This window comes from Pseudorca crassidens, chromosome 1 (assembly GCF_039906515.1).
Source record: "Pseudorca crassidens isolate mPseCra1 chromosome 1, mPseCra1.hap1, whole genome shotgun sequence".
NCBI classification, from domain to species: Eukaryota; Metazoa; Chordata; class Mammalia; order Artiodactyla; family Delphinidae; genus Pseudorca; species Pseudorca crassidens.
In genome coordinates, this window is record NC_090296.1 from 116,764,733 (window position 1) to 116,781,276 (window position 16,544).

The window sequence follows — 16,544 nt, forward strand, 5'->3', positions numbered from 1 at the left end:
CGTGTATCAGGTTATATATCCTGTAAGAAAGACGATTTCATCAGGTAACCAATGTGAAGCTCGCCCCTGCACCCCCATCAGCTAGCAGGTTATCTGGAATTCATCCTAGATCAATGACCTGTTGGACTCAAAGAAGCCACCCCCAAAAAAATTGTATAAAAAGATTTATTGAAATTTATCAATGACAAACAGACATAAAACTCAAAGTTTGGCTCTTCTGAGGGGGAGGAAAACCGATGCAGATGTTCTTTTATACAGATGAAACACGGGCTAAGGGATCACACGTCACTTCAAAAGCAATCCAGAAGAGAGACAGGAAAGCAAACCTGTACATTCGCTAGGAATTTGCAGTCATTTCAGATTTCCACTAGGTAAGAAAATACAATTTTGCGTTAGTTTTTCCGTGCTCGGGTGTATGAAAAAAAAACCCAGCCGACATGCAGCAGCGTCTCCTGTGCTTAGGTTAGTAAAAATGGTCTAAGCACAGAAGGACACGTAGAAGAATTCTCTTGTCATTTTGTAAAACAAAGCGTTCTAATATTTTACAGAACAAGATAGGACAGTTTTGTTTTTAATCTTTGAAAGAGGTTGAAGTTTGAGGGTTTGCTTCTTCTCTTTTAATTAGAATTACCAAATCCATTTTACTCCTAACTCAGAAGCCTGCTGCTCTCAGCTCTCTGGCTCATCACAAGAGTGACACCAGAGTCTTCTTAGGACAGCGGAGCCCACCACCACCTGTGAAGAGGGAAAGGGGACGGGAGATGGGGAAGATCCCCCGACTAGTGCCAAAATACGCCTTTAGGTTGCTATTTACAAACCAGGGCGCTGGCTGCCTCTAGCAGGCCCAAGAAAGGCGGAAATCACGGGAACCAGAACAAGAGGTAAGATGCGGCTGGTGCTCAGCCCCTCCTGGGCTTTGGGAAACCAAACTGAGGCCAGCCATGGCCTTCCAACCAACTCAAGAGACTCGGGAAATACCAGGAAACGTCAGAGATCTCCAAACCGTCCTCTTTGAGGGTAAGGAACAAACGCTCACTTGTGTGTGTACTCAGCTATCGCAAATTTATCAGGGACAAAACAGACACAAAGAAAAAGTAGGGGAAAAAAATAAAGAGTGGCAGTAAAAATAGTATTTTATTCCACCCCCTCCCCCCTCCCTCCCCCCACAACCCCCAGTACACTTTTCCCCTCTCGTTCCCACAGCAACGTTACAATCAGAAAAAAATAAGTTTCGGGGAGTGGGATTTGGGGGGGTACGGGTAAAAACAGTCAAATCACAATAGGAATTTTTCAAAATAGGTTATTCCACTTAGTCATCGTCTTCTCCCTCATCTTCAGGTTCTCGTTTTCGCTTCTGACCCCTTTCTTCTTCTGGAAAAGTAAGGAAAAGGCATTCAGATTAAACATGGATCCTGCCTCCTACTCAACCCCCCCGCTGGGAAAGCAGGGGACCGTACGTCTAGGACGCTTTGCCAACCCTGGCAAACCAAGGCCAGGTCCTCAGGACCCAGGTCATCTACTGTCAACTGAGGGGGCCAGCCTGCTACCCGCGGAGAGTAAAAACGCTGCCGTACCACCAAGCTCCTCTTCATCTTCCTCATCGTCTACTTCCCCATCGTTATAACCTTCCTCATCCTCCTAGGAGAGAAGATGGACACCGGACATTAGGAACGCCCTGACCATGGGACACGTGGAGGATGCCACTTTCCCTGACACCGAGCTCAGAAAGGTAGGGGCCGCCCCCAGCCCCTCAGAGCTCCCACGGACCTGCTTCGCACCGGTGAACCTAAAGCAGAGGTTCTTTTGTATCAAGGACCCCCCCCTTTAAGAATCTGTAGAAAGTTTTGAACCCCCTTCCCTAGAAAATACCCACATTACACACCAATAGCTGCAAACAATGTCAGCAGAGGGGGGTGGATTCTATCCCCCGTTAAGAATTCCTGACCTGAAGTCCCTATAACTCAGGCAGCTCCGCAGTGTGCCCTCCTAGGGGAACAAGTTTCCCAGCCGACTCTCCATCGTGTGAAGTAGGCCGAGCTTTCATCTGTCCTCACTCTAGTTTTGGCTTCAAGAGAAGACCCCAGTCCAGACCCCAGTCTGTGGGTGAGTGCAGCCCCTTCACCGTCTTGCAAACTTGGGTCACTTGGAGGGAGGAAAAATACAATTCTCACCCCCTGCCCAGGACATCACTCCCACCTCCGTGAGATTCAGCAAGGGATGTGAATTCACCCTCAACACAGGACCACGCTTCACGCTGCTCTGGTAGATCCAGGCTAGTTGAATCTCTGCATGAACACTGTTCCTAAAGTACCAGGCAGCCCATTGTTTAATGAGAACTTGGCAATAGACTTCTTTTTGTCAAGGGAAATATCCTTTCATAATGTCACCAAATAGTTCCTTAATCAGTCTGTTTGCTAAGACTGTGTGTGTGTGTGTGTGTGTGTGTGTGAGCTCTCCTTTACTGGAAGCTGGAAATTTGCAGATAGTCAATGAGATTACTAAAAACAACCACAGCAAAAAACCAACCCCAAACCAAAAACAACCTCTACATGTTGGCGGCTCCTGACAGGAAGAGCAAGACGAAAAATCCATTAGCCAACATGACTTATTGCCCTGTCCTAGGGGGGCCTATTTTGCTAGGTCTCTATTTTTAAAATACACAATATTCTTCAGAGGTGAGCCTAGCAGCCTACACCTGGGTAGAAGAGACACCCAGCAGCACAACTTGACGGGAACCAAGCCTATCTCACCAGTTTTCTCACTAACCCCGACCTGCCTCTCCCCAGCTTGTGCGGGGCTGGCTGGGAGATCCCGCCTGAGCAGGTCTGTGTGGCAGACAGGTATCTGTGCCCTTGATGGAGAGAGACAGGGAACGGGGGGAGAAGGCAGGTACCTTGTCCATGCTGTCATCATTTTAAACCTCTCTCGGTCTAAGTTTTGCAATTAGCAAGAGTTGATTTAGAAATCTGAAAAGCCAGGGAAAATGACTCTGCTACTGAAAGACTCAGAACATCCAAACACAAAACCCAGCACACAGAGCCAGGACCTTGGAGAAGGGTGTGAAAGCCTAAAGCAGCCAGTGGGCAAACACTCCCTTGTCCTTAAACATTTTACTTACAAATTATTTTATCCTCTTAAGCCAGTGAGTTGATCCCTATTTACAACCCCGCTGTAAAATGACACCTATTGTACAGATGAGGAAATAGGTTCAGAAGGTCAAGGAACTTGTCCAGGGACACCCAGCTAGCAAGTGGTAGAAGCTGGGATCCACCCCGTCACAGACACATCCCAGACCTTGTTAAAAAATGATGCCAGACAGTGTTTGGATAATGGCACTATCCGCTGTGTACAGGGGACCCTTGTCACCCTCTGATGTGGAATCCGGCAGTGTCTTATCCTATTACCCACCAGTTCAAGGCAGTCTTTGATTTTCCCTAGCACACTGTAAGTGCTCACTGAATATCTGAATTAACATACTAATGCAAAGAGGTAGAAAAAGGGGATGTGGATTCTACAGGAACTAATTTTCATGTGGAAACAAGTGCCAGGCTTGCCCCAGCAGATGAATCCCCTCCCTCTTTCTTTTCCAGGGCCAGCTGCAAGGCTTGCCTCTCCCAGACCAACCCAGTAACAGGCCCTGAAGTGGGTTCAATTCCCAGCCAGGCTCCCGGCTGCCGAGGCGGATCACTGAGGCAGTTAGTGGGACTGACTCAGAGGCAGCAGGGTGAGTGAGGGGGGCTCTGAGAGACGGTTCCCTGCCCAGCCCAACCTCTCACCTCTTCCTCTCCACTCACATCCTCCTCTTCACCTTCCTCCTCCTCCTCCTCGTCCTCCTCATCTTCCACTACCTGAGCATCTTCATCGTACTCTTCCTCTGTGCAGTGGGAATGGGGACAAGAACAAACTGGTGGTGAGCTGGCCCTTCCCTCCCACAGCACAGGCCCGGGGCCTGGCACCAGAGGTGTGGGGCCCACGACTCTCCCACGCCCATCCAGGCCCACAGCCTGGATGCTCTAATGTGACTGAACGCATCCTAAAGTAACCCAAAAGATAAGCATCCTAAAATGATCCCAAAGGTAAGCCCTCCTCCCAAGTATTACGAAAACAAAAGATCTCTCGTGGAGGCTGAGATGGGAGAGAAAATGCCGGATCAGAGAACCAAGTTACAGGCCTGGGACAGCTGAGACGTCAATTCATTCACAAAGAGCATCTAGCCAAACGCGCTGCCCTAAAGGTGAGGAAACTGAGTCCCAGAGGGGGAGAAGTGAGTTGTTCAAGGTCACACCTGGAGTTAGCGGCAGATCTGGGCCTAGAAGCCTGGTCTCAGGGCTCCAGTCCTGGGACCTTTCTGTCCCATCACAAGATGGAACAAACTAAGGCAAACAGGGTGTCTGAATCCCTTGTGAAATACTCCCACCTAACAAGGGAAAAGCACTCTTACATCTGAATTATTCAGGCAAGGTCTCAACCCTCAACTTTACTCTGGCCACAAAGACCTGCAGGAAAGCCGCACTGAGCTGGCAGCGTGGGAGGGAAATGCGAGGCTCTCCTTCCTCTTCCTTCTTTCCTTCCTGTGGTCCCTGACTGCTCACCACACCACCAGGGAGCCCAACGTGCTGCCTGCAGCCTCCTCTGCTTCCTGGGCCCTGGAGCTCCTGAGTCCTCATCCCCCAGGTCCTACCATGTGGTCCCGTGGGCGGCAGTCAGCTGGGGGCCCCACGACCTCTCCAGCTGGGACCTCATCTCCACTACCGGACCCTAGATGGAGAGAGGGGACCCTCAGGCCACACCCCACCTTCCTCCATCCGCTCATCCCCTCCCTGGAAGAGTATCTGAGTCCAGCACCACACTATAGAGAGACACTGTAGGATCTCATTTTCAGGGGGACTTTGGAAAAGGGAAAGAAATTGAAGGAAGACTCAGATGGTTTTTAAGGAGTTATTATGCAGTTGGAGAACCTCAGGATGTTTCTCTGGGGCTCAGGCCCTGTTATTTTAGGGGCGTCCATCAATGAGACAGACCAGGGACAACAGTAAACAGAGCAGACAGCCCACTCCCCTCCACAGTTCTAGAAAGAGGTCGATAGCCCTCGGGGGCCGGTGGGGGCCCCCTGACACCCAGCCCGCCCCCCCCATAAAGCCTCGCCTGGCCCCTCCCTGGCGCCACTCACCATCCTCATCCTCCTCGTCATCCTCCAGGCCCTCCACGTAGCCCTCGGCGTCCGAGTCGGGGGCCTCCTTGTCGTCCCGATCGTAGCCATCGAGATACGTGAGCTGAGGAAGGAGCTTGAACACGTTTTCTCGGTAGTCGTTCAGGTTGGTCACCTCGCAATTGAAAAGGTCTAAGCTCTTGAGGTTTTCTAACTTTTTCTGCAAGCAAACAACAAAGTTGACAGTGAGCGGCGTGGGAGGCGGGGTGGGGAGACAGATGGGGGTGAGGTGAGACGGCGTGCAGAGCTCCAGGCTCACGGGTGATGAGTACACTCTGGTTTGGCCCTGCCCGGCCGTCTCAGCCCTGGTCGGGGGGCCTCGTGTTCATTCACGTGGAAGATGGGGAGTTGGACTTGAGGATCTTCGAAGCCTCATCCGACGCCAACACTTTTATTCTGCAATTACAGCTCCTGCCGTAACAGTGACGCACCTGAAATTAAGCCGGGGCTCTCTTGGTGTATCAGCCAGGAGCTTTGCTGCCTGCCCCTGTGACTGAGGAGCCAGAGAGGAACTGAAAAGGCCACAGGAACTAACAAACTACCTCCTTCTATGAATAATAATAATAATGGCAGTTAACATAGCACTTTATGGATTAACTCAATTTATCCTCATGACCCTGATAAGGCAGAAATAATTATTCGTTCATTTTACAGACAAGGAAGTAGAGGGCAGAGAATTGGGATTTGATCAGGCAGCCCAACTTCAGACCTGGGCTCTTACTCTTTGCCTGGCAAAAAGGACAAGAGAAAAACCAGTGAAGCATCCAGATTTTGTCCATAGTACTTAACACAATTTGCTTTATCAAAGCTTTATGTATCGATGGGTTCTAGGCCCATATTATACCCACTTGGTGGCTGGAATCTGAGGCCCAGGAAGCAAAACGGTCATACATCTAGCAAGAAACAGCTGCCTCCTGACTTCCTACCTCACACGTCTTCAAGGCGCAGGAACCCCACCCCGGGCCAAGTCCCTGTTCCAGTGGGGCCAGGCATAACTGGTGATTAAGGCTACTGTCCCTCAGGGTCAATGTCAGGAATGAGGCTGCTCTCTTGAGATTTCGTGACTGAGACCCGGTCACTCTCAGCAGAGGATCAAGGGCAGGGAAGGAGTCCGAGCTGCGGACTGGGTGGGTGAGGCCAGCACCCCCCAACCAAAGGCAGTTCCCCCACCCTCAGAAATGAGTAAAACACATTAATCACAGTGATAATCAGGGAAGAAGGTACAAAACCATGTGTGGTCTGGGTAAGGGGGGGGAGGAGGGAGGGAGGGAGGGAGGGGGAGAGAGAGGAGAGAGAGGGAGAGAGAGGGGGAGAGAGGGGGAGAGAGGGGGAGAGAGGGGGAGAGAGGGGGAGAGAGGGGGAGAGAGGGGGAGAGAGGGGGAGAGAGGGAGAGAGAGGGAGAGAGAGGGAGAGAGAGGGAGAGAGAGGGAGAGAGAGGGAGAGAGAGGGAGAGAGAGGGAGAGAGAGGGAGAGAGAGACTGATCTATAATGGTACCCAAATCACAACTAAAACACACATATACAGAACTTCAAAGGTATTTTCCTTTTATAGTGAAATTACGAAATCAAGGCTTCCAGGTAGATCAAAATAGCTTTGCTTTCCCCAAGGAAATTGGTGGAAGACCTGAAAGAAAGTTCAATGGGAAGCATAGTCTAGTAGTTGACCCCAGGCCACAGATGAGCAGGTAAAGTCTGAGTTGGGAGGAGAAATGCCAGCTTCCCGTTCTGCCACGCTGGCCCATCAACCTGCCCTTCAAGCATCCACGAAGGGCAAGGAACGCGTTTTGGACAAGAACACAAACTGAGAGATGCCCCAACTGCCGCTCTATATACCCAGAAAAGGGAGACGTGGCACACTTGGCCAAATAGCCCCATGGCCTTTCCCTGATTCTAAGGTGCATGGCTTAGGAAGTAATCCTTACGTATGTATTTACACGTATGTATTTACAGTAAGTGTTAATTTAATGCGGTAGTTATTTCTACATTTCAAAAAAGCTATCATGAATCAGTGATACATCTTACAGTTGACTTCCTTGAAGTCAAGGGAATACAGTCATTCAGATCTGGGTAATGTAGAAACTGTTATTCTAACCATGAACCATGACCTGCCCCTTTCTGGCTAGTGAATCGTGAGGTTTGGGGTGTGCTCAGCTCTATGTGGACCAGCGGAGGAGGAAATGCGGCCCAGATCTCCGAGTCCCTGGTCACCATCACACCCAGGACTGGTGACCAGGGTCCCTCTTCTCTACGCCCCACAGGGGAAGGCCTGCATGGGGCTCCCGTGCCACACGGCTCTCTGTCATCCCAGGGGGCCTGTGTCAGGACCAACCCACCTCCCACGGTTCAGAGGTGCTAGCCTCTGGCCAGTGACCCAAGGAGAAAGCAGGTGACCACCTCCAGGGTCAGCTTAATTCCCGGATGGCTCCTCTCTCCCCAGTGAAGGGCACAAGCCATGCTCTAAGCCTAAAGAAATGACAGCTCGGGTTTCCAAAGCTGAGCAGAAACTATAAGAAGAAAAGCACTAGACCAGAAATTGAGACCTGGGTCCTGCAGCATCCTTCACCCCGATGCCCATTCTAACTGTGCGACCCTGGTCAAGCTCTTTAACTTCTCTAGGCCTCAGTTTCTCTACGGACGGACCAGAAGTAGGAGCCCCGACTCTATCTCATGGCACACAATTAGAGTAAAAACAAAAAAGCATGTTGTACAAATGCAAAAGTAGTATTCCCTGATATCAATCCCTCCCACCCCGGTGGAGAGGGGAGGACCCCAGTGACTCACCAGTGGCTCTATTGTGCTGAGGTCTTTAATTTTGTTGCCACTTAAATTTAGATGCGTGAGGTTCGGACACTTTTCTGCCAATACTTCCAGGCCCCCTGAGATTCTGTTATCGCTTAGTTCAAGCTAAAGAGGCAGGGAGAGAAAAAGCAGAAACGGCTTTTAAAATGAAGGCTCTGGGCTCAGGCGGCCGGCTCCCCGCAGACAGGCCAGGAAGGGAGTTGGCTAAGGAAGGACCTGGCAGGCGGGCTCGCACCTGGCCTCCCCCCTTCAGTGACGCTCCCTCAATGTGGAACAATGACCCTTCCCTCCTCCCCAGCCCGGCCTCCCCAGCACACACGCTCCTCCGCTCTATTTACCTTCTTAAGTTTGTTTAACTTTGGTAAGTTTGCGACTGAGGTGAGGCCTACGTTGATTGTACTCAAGAACTCCAGTTCTTCAAATTCATCTGTGAGGCCTTCGATTTTGCCTTCATTTGACCGACAGTTGTCCAGGACAAGCTCTTTCACCTGGAAAGGGAAGGAGGGCGTGAACCAACTGGGCCAGAAATCGGGGCCGAGGCCGGGGTAGGGGGAGGGCAGGAGGCAGGCCAGGAAGCATCGCAGCACCAGCGCCCACCCTGCTCTTTCTGCCTTTACCAATGCTGGGGGGACCTAGGGGAGCGCTGCGGTGAACGGAGCTGCAGAACCAGGGGGCCCCTCCGGACAGGAGCCTTGGCTGGACTGGAGAAGACAAACGCAATAAGCCCCGCTGCTGTCGGCAAGGCTGGGGGCGGTGTCTCGTTCCAACCCTACCGCCACACCTCAGCCTCCAGCTCCCCACGGTACCAGCCATAACACTGTTGGCAACCTCTCGGCCTTGCCATTCCATCAGAGCCCCTCTCCCAGCGCCCACCATGGCCCCGCCTGACCGTCTTACTGAGGCCAGCTACCTACGACTTCGCCTCCTCAGCCCCCCACGGGCCTTTCACCTCCATGTGTCCGTGGACGGCTCCCAGGACGTCCCCGTCTGCTTGCACTCGTACCTGCCCCTGCCACCACGGTCAGAGCCTGCCCATCCGGCCTGGCATTCACCACTTGGCCCCACTGTAAGGGTCACAGACCAGGGACCCCTCCAACTCTCCATCCTCTAGACCAGCGCTGTCCACCAGAACCAACAGAACTTCCTGCGACGATGGAAACCCAACTAAGAGAAGAGCCACTAGCCACATGTGGCCGCCGAGGTGAGGCTGAGGAACTAAGTTCTACATTTTATTTAGTTGGTTTCTTTTTTTGGCCACACCGCACAGCACGTGGGATCTTAGTTCCCCAACCAGGGGTCAAACCAGTGGAAGCGCAGAGTCTTAACCACTGGACTGCCAGAGAGTCCCAAATTTTGTTTAGTTTTAATCAATATAAGTGTAAAGAGACACACGTAAATTACCATATGGAATATCACGGCTCTAGACTTTGCTCTTCAGGGTCCTGGGAGCAGATGTGGAAGGAGAGAATGGATATCCACAAACCCAGGATGGACCCATATAGAAATGCTGAGGTTGGCAAAGTCCAAGAGTTAGTCTTTGGAGGCACCTCTGTGGCCCTGCCTGCCCCCGCCAACTCCCTGGAGGTGGTTTTGCCCTATTAGAGTTCTTAGATTCCCCTCTCTTCTCTTCTTACTCAAAATTTGGGCCCTAAATCCTTATTTCAAATGAGATAGAAAGAGCTGATAAAGAGCTACCGTCTCATTGTGTTGTTAAAAGGCAGACCTGGCTGCAGGTTCCAGCGCAGATGGTAGGGAGACAGGCTGAGGAAGAGTCCTCAGGTCTCAGGCCTGAAATGACCCAGGGGAGTCAGCAAGGGACGCCAGGCTGCCTGGCCCTCCAGAGAGATGCCCAGGGTTATCCACTCCTGTCCTGAGCTGATAGAGGGCTGCTCCCTGGCCTTCCAGGGCTGGCAGGCACCTTAAAGGTGATCCCTCCTGGCTGCACCTGGCGCTTGACACAGCATCTCCACGTGCCCCCTCCCTGCAGCCTCCAGGAAACATGTACTGACTTCACCTGGATATGATGCATCCCTGGGACTTCCACCCACAGGTTCGGATTTCTCACCCATGGGTCACTCGGTACAGGCCCGTCCTTCTCCATAGCAGCCCTGCGTTGTCATTTCCTGCTGAGAGGCAGGGAGCAGGCTTTTCTCCTCCTAGATAAGCAGACAGGCATATTCTAAGCAGTCCCTGTCCAGGGCTGCTCCCTGCCTCTCAGCAGGCCCATTTGCCCAGCTTCTTCCTGCACGGCCCAGGATGACCGTCTGTCTCAGTGGTCCTCCTACTCGGGCATCCCCGGGCCAACCCGGGGGAACAGATCCACAGCAGGGCTCCTCAGTCCACCCTTGCCAGTGGTCAGACCAGGAGCGCTCGGGGCATGTCTGGGCCACAGCACCCAATAGTTGCCCTGCCTTCTTCTTCCCTGGTGGAGAGACCGAGCCTGCTCAGTCTAGGACTACAGCAATTTGCCAGGAGGGGCAAAGCCAGGCGAGGCAGCTCTCACCCAGAGCTAGCAAGCTCTCGGCTCAAGCACCAGCGCCAGGGCCCACCTTTCCCTTGGATCTGGGATGGGGGCAGTTAAGTTCTTTCCCACTCTCTCAGTCCCCAGGGGAGGGGATGTCCAGGTCAAGCCACCTTTCTCAAGGTCACTGCAAGTGTGCCTGGGAATAAATCCCATGAGGCCTTCTGCCCTAGGGCAGGAAATCAGTGTAGAGCCAGGAAACCAGGCCTTAGGGGAGCAGTGGAGGGAGATCAACTTTCCCGGGGGAGGGGGAGTCACCTCCCCTTCGTTTGCAGTTACTGCTGGGGTCACACAGCCACTGGAGTGGCTCCCCCAGTCACTCCTTTCCTTGGAAGGCCCTGGGAATTATTTAAGCTCCACCAAAGAAAGACAAAAATGAGAAGGGCTTCCAGTCCACCCTCAAAGATCTCAGACATGTGGTTTTTCTAGATGGGTCAAGGGCTTCTCCTCTTACGGCCATCAGCCAAGGAGGAGCCCTCAGTAACAGGGGGAGATGGTGCTGTGGAGTCAAGGGAATTCCTCCTGGAAGTCAGCCTCTGTCCCGGAGAGGCACAATGCTGCCTGGGAATTCTACAGACAGACCCAAGGTTCCAGCTCCCAGCACCATGCCCAAACTGGTGGCCATTCCTCTCGGGGACAATATGCAAGCCACCACTACTAATGCTTTTATTAACAACAATCATGGGCTCTTTCCAGAGCCCTTAGCAGGCACACTCTTCAAAGGCACCGTCTCGTTTAATCCTCACAATCGCTCCACGGGCTGTTCCTGGGGTATTCTCCCATTTCACAGCCACATCTGAACCACAGATCCTAAAGCCCCAGGAATGGGCATAGGAGCGTATCTAATGGACCCCGATGGTCAGTGTTGCCGCAAGATAAGGAGGGTTTCCCTGCTATTCCCAAGTGCAGGGCACAGGCTCTTACAGACCCCCAACTGATCCTACAAGCTACCCTGACGGCACCTACACCCCCTTCGGCCCCTCTTCTAACTGTTCCACCGGCGAGTGGGGGCCACTCCCAGCGGTCCCACCCTGGTTACACTTCCTCGGTAACCAAAGCACAAAACTTAACCCAGCCCCCGTTCCAATGACACTGCAGTCAGTGGGGGAGGATCTGGAGAGGGGCCCGGGGGCCTGAGACCCTGCTCTTCCCCACGGAGAAAGAGGCTGCTTCCCATCGCTCGGGAGGGAAGGCCTGTGGTGTCTGGAAGTCCAGGTGGCTGCTCCAGGTCTGTGGGGCCTCCGGGATCCCCATGGTTTCTGCATTTCCTTCCTGGCGGGGTTTCAGCCCAGTTTGGGGAGAGATCAAAGAGGGGAGGGGTGGGCTGAGGCTTACACCAGAGAGGCCAAACCACATCGGGGGAAACCCACTGCCTCTCTGTGAGGTGATGAGTCACATCGGGTATGGCAAGTAAGCAGCCTGTGAAGTAAGTGTCCGTAACGCACCAAACAGGAAAAAACAAAAACTCCAGCCCGAGAGCTGACCTGTGGAGGGTATTCCATCCACCCCCTGTTCCACCGGCTTCCACACAAGCCCACGCTTTCTTACAGCTCCAGGGCAGGCTAACGTGTTTCAAAACGTCAAACCCACCCCAACCTTCCTTAAACTGACTTTGAAACCCTGCTGCAATTCCAGCCCGCTTCCTCCCATCTCTGCTCGCTGCTGCTGCTGCTGCAAACCCTTCCATGTGAAGAGAACATCCCTTTTACATCCAGGGTGTATTCTGCTTAAAAAAGAAAAAAAAAAAGTGAGGCCCATTCTCCCCGCCAAACCATGGGTGTGAGCTAAGTGCAAAGTTAAAATTAAACTGAAAATTTGTACTTTGGGTTTAGACTCTCTCCCAACTCCACTGGCCGTTTAAAAATATCCGAATGCGGTTACTCTCTCCAGAACCCAAAACTGGAATTACTCTGCTTGTATCGGGAACTTTTCAATCACCCCAAAAACCCTCCACAGGATCCTTTGCTTCATTCCTCCAGCGTTAACACCCAAGAAGTGTCTGCATATTCATACTCAGCGCCCACCCCCCATCCCCCCCGGAGACAGTAGTGGGGAGGTACTGAGGTTCCCAGGAAATCAGACTGCGTGGCTCCGGCATTTCCTGAAAAACTTGTCCCCAAAGCAAGGACGCAGCAGTCATTTCTCACCAAGGGGAGTTGAACTGTCTGTGATAAACACGAACACATTATTACTCTAAGGAACAACCCGTTGCTTGTTTCAAAACTGTGAAATCTTGTCTTTACAGATCTCTCACATTTGACCATTCCTCTCTACTGCCGGCACTGCAGTCCTGGTCACGGTCATCTAAGTCACTCTAAGTCTGCTTCTGCTTCCAAATGGGGTCCATGTAACAGTGGGAATGCTGGACTACTGGGAAGAGGCCCCCACCCGGAGGCCAAGGCCTGGCTGGCTGAATGACTCTGACTCGATCCCCGAGGTCTCAGGCTCTGCCTCGAAGAAAGGGGAGGATGATATCTGTTTAACCTATAAAGTGCAAACTCTGGCCTAGAAAACATTCCTGGCTTCCCGCTGCCTCTGGGAAAAAATTCAAGGTCCTAAACTGACCCAAGGAGGCCCTCCACTCTCGACGTCTCCCCACTTCCTCCAATCTCATCGTCCCCTGCCCACCTCTCACACTCGCCTACAGATCTAGTTAAGCCCACCTCCCCAGGAAGCCTTCTGCACCCAGCTCTGAGCATCCTGGGGCACCGAGGGCAGCTGCCGCATGAATCATTTAATCGTGTATTAAGCATCCGATCCTCCTAGAGGTCAGGAACTGTCCTTCTCCGTAATCAGCCTAGCAGGGAGCGGACACCAGAGCAACTGCTTAACAAATGTTCCTGTTTATCGTGCCAGCCACAGCACTAGGTGCGGGGGCATGCAGAGGGAGACAAAGCATCGGGACACAGTGCAACCAGTCCGATACACGTTGAACGAGCCCTCCCTCATTACAAACAATAACAACAACATGTTCTCGTGTGTTTCGTGTCCCCCCAGGTAAACACAAGCCCCAAGAGGAGGTAGGTCAGTGGTGCACCCTCTTCTTGACCCGACCCAAGGGTCTGCACTCAGGTCTCTTGCCCGTAAGAAACCCCTCTCTCCACCCAGCAAGCTCCTGTGACACTGTCCATCTGAGCAGCTGAGGGGACACGGAGGTGACGGAGAGCCACAGCTGGGGGTCCCTGCCAGCAAGAGGTGTGGTGGCGGGCTAGGAGGAGACAGACCCCTGGTAAACAACTATAGTCCACTGTGCCACGTAGCAGGCCCGAGGCTGGGAACAGGGTGCATGCTTCGCACGCCTCTACCCCGAGAGGATGGGCACACTAAGGACAGGCAGGAGGGACCCAGAAAGACCAAGAAAGGGGATGCACTAGAGCAAAGCCAGGGCCGGCCAGATAATTTGCAAGGCCCAGTGTAAAATGAAAACGGGAGACCCCTTGCTCAAAAATTGTTAAGAATTCCCAGACAGTGACAGGAGCGCATTAAACCCAAGAGCAGGGAGGGACCTTCTAAGCATGGAGCCTGTGTGACCACACAGGTCACATGTCCATGAAGTTGGCCCTGATTTAAATGGACAGCTTGGGCCTAAAGCAGAGCCCTCTGAAGGCCAGAACCAGAGAGAAGGAAGCTCGAGAGGGCGCTGCTCTTTATTTTTCCAGCACTTCCTGAGGCAATGTGGACAGGTGGGCAGAAGGCAGGCTCCGGAGTCGGACGCACCTGGCTCGAGTTCAAATTCCCCACTGCAAGCTCATCATCTCACCTCTCCTGAGCTCGTTTCCTCCAATGACAATAGTGCCCACCACTTAGGGTTGGATTAGGTGAAACAATGCACTTAGAGCATCCCCAGCTTGGAAAAAGCCACCTGCCTATTCCCCAATCCACGGCCTGCGGATTGAGTCAAGGCACAAGAATGGGAATCAAGGCAGGCCCGCAGCTCTGAGTCACCCCTGCTGCCCTCCAGGCTTCCTCGTGGAACAGAAGCCTCTCCACGCTCTGGACGGCTAAGATGCTGTGCCCAGGAGACACCCCCTGCTGGATTTTATACCTACACCTTGTTTTGTTTAGTTTGTCCCACGAAACTCGAAGCCTGATCTTCTTTTCTTTCACCAAACAAGAATGTAATAAATATTTGTAGCTTTGGTTTCAACCTTGTCAGTCCCTGACCAATTTAGTTTTCAGGTCCCAGGCTTCCAACAGAAGACTTAAATCAGATTGACCCCGTGTTTTTTTGGTGCTCATGGGTTTTAAATAGGTCAGCTTTTAAATGGGCCATCCCCTGTTGCAGATCCCGTTTCTAGCTCGAAGACCAACTGTTTGAGACACCGAGGCTGAGGGGAAATGGGCTTCTTCTCAGAGGTGATCGATAGCAGTGATAGATGCTTGTGGTTCTGTCCCTAAAATCTCTAGTTCTGCTTAACAGTCAGTGTGGCAAAAGATGCAAAAACCAGTCGGGTTCCATGGGGGAAAAGTCAGGCTCTGGGGGAAAAGCTGGACATTTCGAAAGCTTAGAAAGGCCTTCAGGATCATCTAGGTCAGTGGCTTTCTGACCACAACCCACAATAAAAAATACATTAACACCTTGGCTCAGCACACGTTTTTGTGTGTGTATAGGCATACACACTGAAACAAAACTTACCCTGTTACAAGTACTCTTTTCTATTACGTTAAAAAATAATTTTTTAAAAAAATGTGACCCACAGTTTGCAAAATGCTGGTCTAGTTTAGCTCTCTTTTTCTAGAGGAAGAAGCAAGGTCCAGAGTTGGCCAAGAGCCCAGGAACCCCAAGCTGCATGATTCTCCTGCCACACCACGCCGCTGCTCTGATCGGAAATCAGGCCCCAGTGGAAGACCGGGGAATCAACCATGTAGCTTTCGTGTTTCTGCTAATAGGAGGCTGTTCTGCAGCCTCAGTGGTAGCTAAGACTCAGGTCTCCATACCTCTTAAAGATCTTTTAAAATCTTAACTAAGGGGCAGAGTCCCACCTTACTTTAAAACAAACAAACAAAAACAAAAAAATCTCTCTAAGAAAAAAGCATCTGGGTCTCTGGATTTTGTTTGTTTCCTACAATAGAGCTCTGAAGGCACGGGTGGGAGCACATGGCGCGGGAAGTCGGTGACGCCATCCTTATTATTTTAGGGAACCATGGAAGGCAGGCCGAGGCTCGCTGCGGCGGTAATTAAGCTGTCGGCAGGGCCTGGGTAATAGGCTAAGCGCCGGCTGGGGGAGGGCCCACATTAACATAAACCCTGTGACTGGCTCCCTTGCGGCCTGGAACCTGCTTCCTACCTCCTGCCCCAAGCTTGGGGAGGACTTGGTTTCTGCCTCGCCAAAGACAGAGGAGCTGGTGCCACTGCAGATGCTTCTCCGGCCAGAAGAACAGACTCAGGGCAGTAACCCCAGGACTGGCACAACTGGTATAGGAGCTGGGCTTTGGGCTTATCAGATGGACCTGCTTAGCTAGTGAAGCCTGGCAGAGCTGGAAAGCAAATGTTATGCCTTTGCTTTCCTCCCCTTGAACCTCACTCCTCTCTTCCAGCCAGTCTAGATTCTACTCCACTTCAAGGACTTGTCAGTTCCATCTCCTGCAGGAAGCCTTCCCTGATTGCTCAGCCCTGCCCTAGCCCTGCCTGACTTAACAGCAGGTGAACAATTCTGAGAGACGGAGAAAATAGGCCCGGAATGCCGTCTGCGGGAAAGGAAGTGGGGAGGAGTCAAGCTGGGTCTGACTTTACCGTGTGTGTGTGTGTGTGTGTGTGTGTGTGTGTGTGTGTGTGTGTGTGTGTGTGTGTGTGTGTGTGTGTGTGTGTGTGTGTGTGTGTGTGTGTGTGTGTGTGTGTGTGTGTGTGTGTGTGTGTGTGTGGTGGGGGGGGTGGTGTGGGGGTGATAGTGCAGTGGGGACAGAGAGAGATGAGGGTTTTGGAACTGGTGAATGACATGATCAAGCGAATATCTAGCAGGCTGCATCTTCTAACTGGCTGTGTCCCTTGCTACCTTCAGCGGGTACTGGAAGGCG

General features: G+C 52.2%; 1 protein-coding gene and 1 long non-coding RNA gene across 3 annotated transcripts in view; one reads left to right on the forward strand and one right to left on the reverse strand.

Moving 5' to 3' along the window:
- Positions 1-149: 149 nt before the first annotated feature.
- Positions 150-16,544, reverse strand: part of ANP32A (acidic nuclear phosphoprotein 32 family member A) — a 39,723-nt gene continuing 23,328 nt past the window's right edge. Inside the window, exons 2-7 of one of the 2 annotated variants that reach the window (XM_067751832.1) lie at positions 8,347-8,496; positions 7,991-8,113; positions 5,171-5,369; positions 3,777-3,874; positions 1,575-1,638; positions 150-1,371 (exon numbers count right to left, since the gene is read on the reverse strand). In XM_067751832.1, coding sequence (XP_067607933.1) covers positions 1,310-1,371; positions 1,575-1,638; positions 3,777-3,874; positions 5,171-5,369; positions 7,991-8,113; positions 8,347-8,496 — 696 coding nt within the window. In that variant the 3' untranslated portion in view covers positions 150-1,309. The remainder of the gene's footprint in view (positions 1,372-1,574; positions 1,639-3,776; positions 3,875-5,170; positions 5,370-7,990; positions 8,114-8,346; positions 8,497-16,544) is intronic. The other variant, XR_010946561.1, reaches the window with a different exon arrangement.
- On the forward strand, positions 1,593-5,172 carry LOC137231479 (uncharacterized). Its single transcript, XR_010946570.1, has 3 exons — positions 1,593-1,729; positions 3,591-3,724; positions 3,936-5,172. It is a non-coding gene; the product is annotated as an uncharacterized lncRNA (long non-coding RNA).